This window comes from Urocitellus parryii, chromosome 3 (genome assembly GCF_045843805.1).
Source record: "Urocitellus parryii isolate mUroPar1 chromosome 3, mUroPar1.hap1, whole genome shotgun sequence".
Lineage (NCBI taxonomy): Eukaryota > Metazoa > Chordata > Mammalia > Rodentia > Sciuridae > Urocitellus > Urocitellus parryii.
Genome location: NC_135533.1, coordinates 138,819,253 through 138,832,149, shown reverse-complemented (window position 1 = coordinate 138,832,149; position 12,897 = coordinate 138,819,253). Strand labels below are relative to the sequence as shown.

Here is a 12,897-nt window from a genome sequence, read left to right as displayed (position 1 = left end):
CTAGAGGCACATCTCGGTTTGCACTAGCCACAGACGAGGTGCTCAGGGGCCACCCACGGCTTGCGGCTGTCCAGAAGGGCAGCGTGGGGTTAGAGGGTTGGGAGGGAGGGGCCGAGAGGGGCGGCGCTGGCTCCTGGCTCAGGAGGGGTGCGCTGGCCGGGACGGTTGGAAGGCTGAGCTGAGGAGGGGGCCGTTCTGCCGACTTGAGGCAAGGTCAAGGCCAAGTGCACCTTCCGCTGTGCCAAGTGGTGCCTGGCTGGGCCATGAGCACACAGGTGCAGCTCTGGTTGCCCTGGAGACAGCCCCTTCTCAGGATAATCACATTTTAATAAGAAAGGCCACCTGCAGGTGAAGCCAGCACCCAGGGGTAGCAGCTGAGTCACCCTGGGCCTGGCAGGGGCTGGGGCCAGGGGGCGCGGAGAGCAGCTTACCTGGGGAGGGCTGGGTGGTAAATACAGGGGGTGCCCGCCCACAGGCCCACCTGGAAGGAACCCTGGGTGGGGACCGGTCTTGGCTGCTCTCCTGGTGGCTTTTAGAGGCTGGTGCTTAGCAGAGTCAAAATTGTGGTCGACAGTGGCAGAAACGTGAGTGGTGCCTCGAGTCGGAGACACTACCTGACCCTGCCAAGATGCCCGACGGGCTTCCTCTGCCAGCGTCTCTCCTCCTGGTGGGATGAGCTGTGCCCTGCGGTCCCGCCTTCCCCTGACCTATTTGTCCCCCTTGGATCACTGCTCGCTGTGCCCACCTGTGAAATGGGACCACAGTTTCCACCAGGGGGCTGGGGGTGAGGACGTGGCACCAAGGTGACCCAAGGCCCAACCCTGAAAGAGCTGGAGGACGGGGACGGAGGGCAGCGGCCAGTCTGAAGAAGGGCACCCTGGGTCCCAAAGGCTGCTCATCAAACCAGGAAAGAAAGCTCGGGGCCCTGAGCCCAGGTGGGTGGGTGGGTGGGGACGCCGCGCTCGCACCTCGGTGAACTCCACGTTGGCCGGGTCCCCCAGGGTGGAGCCGTCGGGCTGCTTGTAGCCAGCGTAGCGGATGAGCTGCGAGTTCCACACGCGGAAGTCGTGCTTGCCGTCCGTCCTCTGCGGGAAGATGGTGATGGCCGACCTGTGGGGCCGGGGAGGACAGCCGGTGTCAGGGGGAGACATGTGCTCTGGGGACACACTCGAAACACTGCTGCCCAGGCCAACAGGCTCAGGACCTGTGCCAGGTCCCCAGGGTCAATGGATTAACTGTTGGAAGGAGGGGACATCACCTCTCCACTGGAGCCCCTGGTGTGCGGAGGGTGAAGGCCAGTGGGGGGGGGGCAGGAGGATGGGTTCAGAGCCAGGGGCTCTGGATCCCTGCCCCCAGGGGACAAGAGTCCTGACATCAGCCAGTCCCCCGGGGAGTTCTGCACACGCCGTCTGCAGGGAGCCCTGGGGCCCCCGAGTCACGGCACATCCTGATTCTAGGTTCTATTCTTCTCCTACCACCAGCCTTCCTTTTTTTGGGTACCGGGATTGACCTCAGGCGCACTTGGCCAACACCAAGCCACGTCCCCAGCCCTATTCTGTATTTTATTTAGAGACAGGGTCTCACTGAGGTGCTCAGGGCCTCCCTAAGTTGCTGAGGCTGGCGTTGAACTCGCGATCCTCCCAACTCAGCCTCCTGAGCTGCTGGGATCAGTGTGCGCCACCAACCAGACCACCAGCCTTCCTGTGAAACCTAGGACACACCTGTGTGAACCCTTTCCACCTGCTCCTCATTACCCTCCAGTGCCCTCTCTGCACACCTCGGCCGCGGAGGTCCCCTAACCCTGTCATCGGGGAGGCAGATTTAAGACCTACTCTGAGTCCCTTTTGCAAAACTCATCTCCGTGCAGGGCTCGCTGTGTGGTGGGACGAGCCCACGGTTACCCCAGGGTGAAGGGTGTCACAGGATGGGGCTTTGCTCCTTGGCACAGGGGAAGGACGGGAGAAGAAAAACGTAGACTTGAAGCAGGATGACTTTTCCACCCATGCCCCATGATATCCTCTGCCCCGAGCTCCTCCCTCTGCCTGGATTCCCCTGTGCCATCAAGAGATCTGATTCCTGGCCGCGGGGACCCTGCCCTGGGTTCTCCTGTCAACGCAGGGATCTCCTGTGCCCCCCGCGGCTGGTGGCTCTCCTCCTGCAGGTGTTCTGCAACAGCCACCCCCTTTGCTGCTTTCTGAGCTCCACTTGAGGTCCTCCCCTCTATGCAAAAGAGGGCACCATTATTATCCTGCAGGAGGGGGGCCGTCCCCTTCAGTAGGAAAGTCGGGGTGCGCGGGAGGCCAGGTGAAAACCACACAGGGTCGGAGCGCTCTCCAGAATCTCTGAGCAGAACGTCTCTCAGGGCCACCGCGGAGAGGAGCCCAGGATGAGTCCCTTGTCCCTCCCGTGCTGACGCATCCCTGAGCAGCAGACCCAGCGCGTCGTGTGACGTACATACAGAGGCGTGTTGAGCGACACCAGAGTCACAGCCCGTGAGCCGGGGTGAGGCGGGTGCTGTGTGCGGATCCCAGACCCAACATCCTTTCTCAGGCTCCTCCTGGGTGAGGGCTGAGTGGGACGTTTGTGGTTGCAGTTTTGCAAACCCCGGGGGATACCACTGCCCCAGGAGAGAAGGGACACGAGGCCCCCTCACCCCCCAGCAGGTCAGCAGGCCCTCACCTGAGGTTGCCCTTGTTGGTGGCGTACTTGACGTGGTTGCAGATGTAGTTGAACATCCCGTGAGCCGTGGTGCAGTCGCGTGCATCGAACACCTGGGAGAGATGCCCGGTGGGACTGACGGCCGTCTCCCCCTTTCCCAGAGCCCACCCCAGGGCCCCCTCTCTGGAGTAGCAGGCACGTCGTTCTGAGTCCCAGGCAACCTTTTATGTTTTCTTTCTTCTATGCTCATAAGCAACGTCAATCAGACTAGGAAAAGTCTCCCAAAGTGCAAGCGAATGTGACCAAGGGGACAGTCAATACAGGGGGCGTTTTAATGAGATGGCTACGTTTTCTGTTAGGGACTAGTACTGAGGGATTAAAAAATATATATAAACAAAAAACCAAACTCCAAACCCCGATCTTGATAACGAATCTACTGCCCACGAGGAGCTCTTCCCTAGAATCCAATCGGGTCAGCGGGACAGAAACAGACCCGTCAGGGGGGACGCGGAGAAGGTCAGTCAGGGAGGTGGGCGGGAGGCTGAAGGGAGCGGTGGGGTCTGGGGTCAGCTGGGGTGCCCAAGGGGTCTCCCACCTGCAGCTTGGACCACTGGATCCTGCCAACGCAGCGGGCGGCGTTGCGCCAGGCGTGCTTGGCCCCGTAGATGAGCTCCGTGTCCCTGAGCTGGTAGGTGCTGGTGCTGTCGATCTCCCGGTTCACCTCCTCCAGCCGGTCCATGTGGGCCTTGGAGCCAAACCTGAGTTGGGAGGAGAGGAGCGTGAAGCGCCCCCTAAGGTCTCCCACCAGCCCGGGACTCTACTAGGAGGCGGGGGCACCTGTAGGAGGCGGGGCCTGGTGGGAGGAAGTGAGGTCATGGGGGGCGCCCTCCCTCCCCCCTCCCTTGTTTCCCCGGTGCCATGAGGTGAGGGGCCTCCTCCTCCTGCTCTCCATCCCGGATGAGCTGCCTGGCCACTGGCCCAACCCAACAGGGGCTGAGCGCCCTGGACGCCAATGATCAGCACAAACAAACCTTTCCTTCCTTTTAAGTTGATTCTCTCAGGTGTTTTGTCACAGGGACGGAAAGCTAACCCACGTCATTACCCCCTCTTCTGAAGTAGAGGTGGGTGGGAGGGATGAGCTGTGATAGGACACTGGGGGCCACAGGAAGTCCCCCATAGACTGCTACATGTGACAGAGCATAAAGCAGAGAGGGTACACTCAGGTGCCTACGAGGGCTCTGTGGGGGGTGTAGATGAAACCAGCTGGTGGGGACTACGTTGAGCCTTGTCCTTGGGGACCAGCCATGACTATGCCCCAGCCAACTGCTCCCTGATAGGCATGGGGCCCCAAGGCTGCTGGGTCTTGCTCAACAGAAGCTGGAAAGTCGTAGTCTTAGAGGGAGCTCTTCTAAGTTCCCACTGCTGGGAATGCCTTCAATTTTAGACAGTTAAAAATCACTTTGGGAACTTTGAGGCTCCTAAGAAGGCAGCTCTACAGAACAGTGTAACCAGCACCAGGTCCCCCACTGAAACCCAGCGACCGGCCCCGCTACACACGTGTTCTACCACAGAGGGACACCTTAGCCCCTGGGGTTCAGATTTTCAGGTGAGGGGTGTTCAGTTGGTAAAGTCGATGCAGATGATTTTAAAATCTGAAAAACTCTGAGACCCAAAATGCGCCTGGCGCAGAACATTTCGGAGAAGGGTTACGGAGCCTGGACTCCATGTCTGGACTGTGGAGGGAGCCAAGGCGATTTCTGGAAGGTTCTTCAGTGGTAATCCTTCCTACTGTCCCTGGTGTTTGTGAGCTTGCCCTTCTTTGCATGCTCACAAACCACAGCTGGGAGTTTTCCTCCAGGTGTGCAACTGCGTGAAATACTCCAGAGTCCAAGAAATCCTTTCCCAGGTCAAATAAGAGTCCATCTGGGGGCCAGGTTTGGCCCGAGGGCTACCAGGTTTCCACCCCTGTGACGGGCGGGCTAAGGCCTCGAACTCGGGGTTTGGCTGGACTCTGCAAAGCTGCAGCTGACATCGTGTCCCCAGCCCCCACCACTGAGCCACATCCCCTGGCCTTTTAACATTTCCTTTAGACACAGGGTCTCGTCTCCCTGAGTGGCTGAGGGCCTCACTAAGTGGCGGAGGCTGGCTTTGAGCTCACGATCCTCCTGCCTCGGCCTCCGGAGTCACCGGGATGACAGGTGTGCGCCCGGGTGCCCTCCCACACTTGCCTCTTAATGGACGAGTAGTACTGGTCGATGAACTCCTTGGCCAGGGGGAAGAGCTGCTCCTTGGTGCGGACGTCTTCGGGCCTTCGCGTGTGCTGAGAGGGCAGCATGATGGAGCCCATGCAGATGTGCTCCGTGCAGCCGGTCTCCTGGAAGGGGGAGAGAGGCAGGCTATGGCCGGGTTTCCCCCGAGATCAGCGGGTGTGGGCTGGGGGCCAGGATCTGGTGCTCAGGGCAGGGCTAACCTGGCCCTGGACGCCAACAACCAGCTTCCTGTCATTGTTGGACATGGTCCTCAGTCAATGTAAGGGACAGCGAGTCACAATTTAAGGTCAGTTAGGGGCGTTTTGACTACGAATCTGAATCACGGGAACCAGACCCCAGGATACTTTCTCATGCTAACAGAGGGGACAGTAGCCCATTTGAACATGTCTCTGATAGATTAATTGCAAAAATGACCCCGATTCTTTCCTCCCAGCTTTCTCTTTGGAGTGTGGTTTGATAGCGGCTCCCCATCGAGAGGGGGCTGTATGTCCTCATCTCTTGGATCTCGGCTACTTTTGGCCCACAGAGTGGGCAGAAACGGCCCTGCACCATGCCCAAGCCCAGTCCTCAACAGATCTTGCATGTTTCTGCCTCCACCATGCTGCTTGCTGGAAAAGGAGAGACCGTGCACAACAGAGTCACCTCAGCAGGGCCATCCTAGATCAGCCGGCCCTGAGCTGTCCCCTCAGGTGGCTGCGGGCATACGATACAACCTCACTCAGATCCAGGGTGTCCGGTTCCGATGGGCTGGACCACCCAGCTAATCCAGAGATTTTTCTAAAGTCATAAACAGTAGTTGTTTTCAGGCATCACTGAATTTTTGGGCCAGTTTGTTACGCAGCAGTAACCAACAGATACATTTCTCCAAAAGGCCCTTTTCTAACCCCAACTTAAAGGAATATGTGGGTGTGTGGACACTATTAAAAAATCGGATCTAGAAGTCTAGAGGACAACACAGTGTGAAATCAGGGCAGGGTCTGTTCGGAACTTCATCGGTGGTCAGACTGCCCTCAAGCAGGGACAAAGAGCCCGTCCAGGGGATGCTGGACAGTGTCTGGGGGACTCACCAGGGTGCTCTTGAGGTGGAGGGTGTCAGTGAGAACCACGTCCGTCTCCCAGTTCTTGACCTTGAGGAAGCGGGGGCACTTGGAGGGGCTGCCGTTCTTTGTGGGGGACTGTCTCCCCGAGGCAGGGGGCTAGAGGAGAGAACGGAGGTGGCGCATCAGGCGGGGTCTTGAGGGAACTGAAGAACGGTCTCCACTGGGCTGGGAGGCATTGGTCTTTCTAGAATCTTCCCTGAGCCACTGACAGTCTGCACCTGACCAAAGGATCTGACCCTCCCTGAGTGACAGGTACCTGGGCACAAGCTGGCACCCCAGAAAAGAGCCTTTTGGCTTCTGTTTTGGGGAGAAGGGTCAGGTCAGGAACTCAAAGGTGTTCTCTGAAGTCTAGTACAGGGTCTGGCATACTGAGAAGGAACTCAGGAAATGTTTGTTGAGTGAATAAATGACCTAAAGGAAATGATCAGTGTCTCTGAATGATAACAGCCCTCAGAGCTGAAGAGGTCACTGTGGTGACACATTCCTCTGTATGAATGTCCGGGCCTTTCCTGCTGTAGCTCAAATTCACCCTTTCTGGCAAGTACTGAGAAAACAGAAAGGTTGAGATCAGGAAGCTTGGCAACACAGACTACTTTCTCCAAACTCCAGGTTTCTTTTCTTTTAATTTTTAGTTGTAGATGGACGCAGTACTTTTATTCTACTTAGTTATTTTTATGTCGTGCTGAGGATCGAACCCAGAGCCTCCCAGGTGCTAGGCAAGCTCTCTACCACTGAGCTATAGCTCAGCCCCCAAATTTCAGGTTTCTGTCTCTTGAAAATGGCAGGCTTGTTCCTGCCTCAGGGCCTTTACACGTACGGTTTCCTTTTTCCCAAACACCTGTGGTCCACCATTTGCTTTCACCTCTGGAAGCAAACAGACCAGTAGGTGGGTGGGGGTGATAAGTCCCAGGCCGACCAATGCCCCATCCACTCGAGACCTCACTGGCAAGGATTCCCCCTTTCCTACATGTTTCTGGGTAGCTGTCGTACCTGCTGGGGCAGAGGTGCGCCCGTGTGTCAGACAAGCATCCGTCACTCAGCAATTGTAAGAGACGCAGCAGACACACCCCAATGGGAAGGCCACGCCAGGGAGGGGAGAAGGTGAGCCGATGCTGAAGGCGGCTCATGCCAAGAGTAGGCCTCAGTGACCCCGAGGCAGGGCCTTTGTGTATTCTAGTATTTGCATATGGAGCCGTGGGAAGAAATTAAGCCAGGATGAGCTCAGGGAGGTAAAGTCTTCACGATGGCATTATAAGAGAGAGCTGAGCCAGCAGGTGTGACCAGATGCTAAGCAGATCTGCCACCCCACTCTGGGACTTCCGGCCTCCAGAATCGCGAGCCAAACAAACCTCTCTTCTTTATAATGTACCTGCCTCTGCCACTCAGTCACAGCGACAGAAAATGGACGAAGACTAAACTGTACTTCAGCCACAGTGGGCAGCCTGGGGTGGGTCGTTTGTTCTCTTTGTCCCCTCCTCGGACTTTCTTCCCTGCTGGACCCTAAGTCATTTTGCTTGTGTCTCCCAGCGGCCCTGCACTGAAGGCGTCCCACCAGAGCAGGCCTTTAGAGCGAGGCGATCCTTGGAGTGAGTTGACATCTTTGCATCTTTGAGGGGTGCAGGGAGCTACTTGTCCATATGGAAGGTCTTCCCGCCATCTTCTCCACGTCGGGGTTTCACTCAGCTGGTTAAGAAATGGCCCGGGCCACCCCTATGCACGTCCTGGAGGCTGAGAAGCACCTGGTCACCCAGAGACGGGGTGACCGACTGGGTGCTGAGGTCAGGGTTGGGCCCGTGTCAGGAGGGTGGAGGGCAGGCGACTGGGGGCGGTGTGTGGGGGGTGGCCAGGGGGCGGGGGGGAGAGAGCAGGCCCTCATCCAGGAGGCCATCTGTTGAGGCTCCAGATGTGCGAGGAGCAGCCGTGAAGAGCCGTGGAATTGGCAGCCCGGACGCGCCTGCCCCGGCCCGTCCACTCGTCCTCGTCGCCTTGCACACTGGAGTCCAGGCCCTAGGAGCCCTCTGGCAGGGCCGCTGTAGCCACTTTGATGTTTTAATGAGCCAGCAGTGATACTGGATGACTCAGGAGGGGACATTAACACAGCCATTAGGGGCCCTGCATGCAGGATGCAGACGACTTCTCTGAGTGCGGCTTGTCCATCGGGGAGCAGCCTGGGGCTGGACCGGGCCTGAGGCCTGTTTCTGCACAGCCCACGAGCCAAGGATGGAAACGAGCGTATGAACAGAGACTGCATCCAGCCAGCCCAGCTCAGCAACACAGCACCCTGCAGAGGTGGGTTGCTGGCCTCGGGACCAAGTGGATTATGGGAGCAGAGTCTTGATGTCATTGCTCAGCCTGGGGACAGATGCATCGGAACCCAGGAAACGATCCGAATTCGAAACCCAAAGTCTGATTTCTATCGACTGCTCTCACACCATGGCGGAGTCGAAAACTGAGACATCTGTGAGACTCAGACCGTCCTAGGAGCTGTGTCCCTCCAGATCCATACACTGATCTCCTGAACCCCAATAACTCCCAATGTGACCTTATTTGCGGATAAAATCCTTTTTTTTCCCCCCTGGGGACGGAACCCAGGGCTCACACATGCTAGATAAGTGCTCCGCCAGGCAGCCCCGTCCCCAGTCCTTTAAATTTTGAGACAGGGTCTTGCTTATTGCTGACGCTGGTCTTGCCTATAGCGATCCTCCTGCCTCAGCCTCCCAAGTTGCTGGGGTGACAGGCATGTGCCCCCCCTACTCTCCCCGCGTGCCTGGCTGGAGGGAGGGTCTGGATGGAGGGCCTCATTTAAAGTGAGGTCGCTAAGATGGTCTCTGATCCCCAAATAACCAGCGTCCTCAGAATAAGGGAGAAATTGGAGATGGACACCCAGGCGCAGGGAGGCTGTTAGGTGGTGCGCGAGGCCCCGAGAGAGGCCTGGAATAAGCCCCGATCACGGCCCTCAGGAGGACCAGCCCACCTGGCCTTGGCGTTGGAGTCCTGGCCTCCCCAGCTGTGAGGCGGTCCGCTGCCCGGCTGGCGGTAGCTGCCTGGGCAGCCCTGGTGCACACACAGAGGTGCCAAAGCCTAAGCTGTTCAAGGCTGGCGCCTCCCGAGTCTCACACGGTTGGCACTGGCCACGGTCCTCCATCACAGGCCATGGCAACCTGCCCTGCTTGGCTTGTCCCCAAATGAGGGGAGCGTGCTGGGGCCGGGCTGGGCAGCAGGTCACCCACACCAGGGGCCAGAAGCCACACACGGTGCCCTTTGCTGCGGCTCCGGGCAGCACTATGCCCACCTGTGGGTGCAGTTCTCCAGGGCAGCAAGCTAACCTGGCGCCAAGCGGTGGCAGCTCAGGGCCCAGGCCCACAGACCCGCGGAGCAGCAGGTCCCCACCGGTCCATGCAATGAAAACCTGCCACTTAGAGATCGTGACTTACTGGGACCTGTGATGTGCTCAAGGTGTGGTGTCCAAAGTGATTCATTATTTACTTGGTAGAAGTGAGCGATGATTTATGTGCTTCAGTGTGTGGGGAATCGGGGTGCTCGGGAACTAGACCTGGCATGCTTCTGGAGTGGAGGGGGTGCAATGATCTTCTAGGGTAAGGGGGTCTTTTTTGTGTGTGGGAGTACCAGGGGTTGAACTCAGGGGCCCTGGACCCCTGAGCCACATCCCCAGCCCTTTTTAATATTTTATTTAGAGACAGAGTCTTCCTGAGTTGCTTAGGGCCTTGCTAAGTGGCTGAGGCTGGCTTTGAACTCACTCGCCATCCTCCTGCCTCAGCCTCCTCAGCCGCTGGGATGACAGGCGTGGGCCACCGTGCCTGGCTGAAGGGGACTTTAAACTGGATTGTTGATGTTTTCTCCAAATCCAGCAAGACCCCAGCTGTCAGAAGTGACCAGACTCTAAGCTTAATCCCATCACCAGACCAGACTGTAAAAGCGCACTGGAAATCCATTTTAAAAATGAATCCTGCCATGGTCTTGCGGCGTCTCCCCTTGGTATCCCGTCCATCTGTGCGTCCTGTTACATGTCAACCTTGGAAATGGGCACAGTCAGCTTTAGATTTAAGATCCCGGGACCCTCAGCAAAGGTCTCCCTTGACCTCTCTAAGAGTCTCTGGACGGGGTTTTGGCAGTGGACATTGATCTGCAAAAAAAAAAAAAAAAAAAAAAAAAGGAAGAACCACCTCTGTGGCCCCGTCAGCCTTTATGGGCAGACACTTTGATTCCGGGGCACGGCGGCCGGACAGCACGCGGAGGAGTAGCCCTGATTTCCCAGCCAGCATGTCCTTGTCCCACCCAGATAACGGTTGGCACAGGCTGCACTGAATCGACTGGACACTCAGCTGTTAAAACAAACAGTTGTAGAATACATGGAAACACCAGCAGGGCCGCACCCAGACACTCCCTGGCTCCGCTCGGGCTCCGACCCCCAGGGTGGCAGGACCTGTTGTGGGGCTCTTGATTGAGTGCCGTGGGTGCCCAGCTCTGGCCCTGAGCTGGATGAGACACCGGGCAGCGGGCCTGAGCCAGGTGGGGGGCCAGGGGAGGTGAATGGCACTTTAGCTTGGGGTCTGGGGACCCTCCAGAGGGAGGAATCCAAATGCAGGGGGTTAGAGAGAGGCCTGGGGCAAGGGGTACCCCACAGGCACCCTGAGAGGTCGCCCGCATGGTGCCTGTGGGGTCTGCTAAAGCCAGCCAGGTGGGCTCTGAGGGTGACGTCGGTGCCGGGCCTGCTACATCTGCAGCTTGTCTTAGGGGCAGAAGGTTCCAGAAGTCACGGCAGATACTTAATGAAAAGATGATGGCTAGGGCAGGACCACATTCCCTCCCCTGCATGGTGGCATACACCTGTCGTCCCAGCGGCTCAGGAGGCTGAGGCAGGAGGATGGTGAGTTCAAAGCCAGCCTCAGCAATGGTGAGGCCCTAACTCACTTGGTGAGCCCCTGTCTCTAAATCAATACAAAATAGGGCTGGGGATGGGGCTCAGTGGCTGAGTGCCCCTGAGTTCCATCCCTGGAACCCCTGCCCCCCCACCCCCCAAATTTTCTTTCCTTCCCAGCTACCTATAGCGAATGCCTCCTGGAGGCTCAGCCCCGGGCTGGGCCGCTGCACGTCCACTGGCTCATTGAATCATCAGTCACCCATAAGAGGACAAGGGGCTCCGTCACCTGCCACGGAGCTGGCTGGGGATCCAGGCTGCCAAAGCTCCTGCCCGTCCCCCGCTACCTTGCTGACCTTCTGCCTGGACGTCCCGGAGCTCGGCCCTGGGAGGCCTGCAGCACTGACGCGGATGATGGACCAGGACGGTGACATAACCTTGAGGGGCGTGCGTCACAGATCTGTCACAAAACGGTGGTCCCTTTCTGCTTGGGGGTCCCCAGGGTGTCCTGTGCACAACAGGAACGTGCCTCTTGTCCTCTCTGCCTCACGAGAGCAGCAGAATAACTAGCAAAACGAGAACAAGAATGACCACCGGGGGAAGTCCTGAGCCGGGGTGGAGCCTGCGGAGTGGCCTGGGATCCGTGGCCTGGGGTCAAATCCTGCCGCAGCCCTGGGAGCCCCGGGCTGTATCGGCCAGGGACAGGCCTCTTCCCATAATGCACTTCTCCTCTCTCTTGTGGGCCAACTCCTACTCGATCCTCAAAACCCAGGCCTAACGCATTCCTTGGGGTCTAATCCTTGCTGGTACCTGCTAAGGTATTTAAGTCACTGGAGCATTTTGTGTCCCTCTCTCTTTTAAGACCGATTGCCACCGTATATGTCTTTGTCACCCTACACGTGCCTGGGAGGGTCTCGGAGGCAGCGGACTCTGCCTGCCTCTTTCCTTCCGTGCCTGGCTGTGCGTACCGAGGCTTGGGGACGAATATTAAGCAAGGAGACATGGCACCTGGATAAACACGAACAGCTCAACTTTCTGAGATTGGTTGTTTTAAAAAGAGGTGTCTCTGTGTCTGATTCTCCTTGACTTTAGACAATCAGGAGCTTCACAGATGATGGGAATCTCTTCTGGGTCAAAGGGTTGGACTTCACTCTGTTTTTTTTTTTTTTTTTTTTCTTTTAGAAAACTAACAGTCTTCGGAGTCAGAAAGTTCCTTCTCCTGTCTAACCTGCGTCTGCCTTGCTTCACTGGCATGCTGTTCCTTTCTGCCTGGTCCTGGGGGAACATGCAGCTGCTGAACTGCCGATTGCCCCTTCCTGACTGAGAGAAGCAGGTAGTGGCCGGGTCCCCCCTTGGTGTTATGAACAATGCTCAGCCTCTGTGGAGGCTTTAAAATCAATCGATCAATTTTTAAAAAGCAGAAACCACTGGAACCGGGAGGAGGGAAGCTGATTCTAGGAGCCACAGGTAAAGTGGCTTTGAGCAGGTAGAGTAGAGGCTCAGTCCGGAGGCCGTCCTTCAGGACAGAAGACGAGAACCGTGGTTTTCATTAATTTGCTCGTCTGGGGGACAGTTCTGGAGCTGCTGGCTGTGGGGGGTCCGTCAGGACATGCCCAGGTATCGTCGCAGAGCCAACCGGCGGGATCACGGCCTGGCCCACAGCAGGATCCCTGAAGTCCTGTTTTCCTGTCCAGCCGTCAGCAGCCAGCGAAGGCCACTCCACCAGGATGCGCACCAGAGCTCTGCGGAGAGGCCCGGGCTCTGAGGAGCTGGTGGGGAGGGGCCACCTCGAGATCAAGTGCAGAGACAGAGACCCAGGCCCCAGGCTGAGAGACCTGGGCCACCCCTGCAGACGTCCCTTGGTCCGTCCACCTCTACAGAGGTGCAGAGGGAGGCGGGAAGCTCACAGGCCCTCCTGGGCTGCTGGGGCCTGGCCTGGCTCTTCCCGGGCGAGAGAGGGAAAAGGCGCTTCTGATCTGCAGCCAAACCA

The 12,897-nt window shown here is 57.8% G+C and overlaps 1 protein-coding gene across 1 annotated transcript in view; it reads right to left on the bottom strand.

Annotated features, from left to right (window-relative positions):
- Nos1 (nitric oxide synthase 1) overlaps positions 1-12,897 on the bottom strand; it is a 138,449-nt gene that overhangs the window by 39,925 nt on the left and 85,627 nt on the right. Inside the window, 5 exon segments of the mRNA XM_026386158.2 lie at positions 969-1,110; positions 2,680-2,771; positions 3,254-3,416; positions 4,887-5,032; positions 5,996-6,124. Coding sequence (XP_026241943.2) covers positions 969-1,110; positions 2,680-2,771; positions 3,254-3,416; positions 4,887-5,032; positions 5,996-6,124 — 672 coding nt within the window.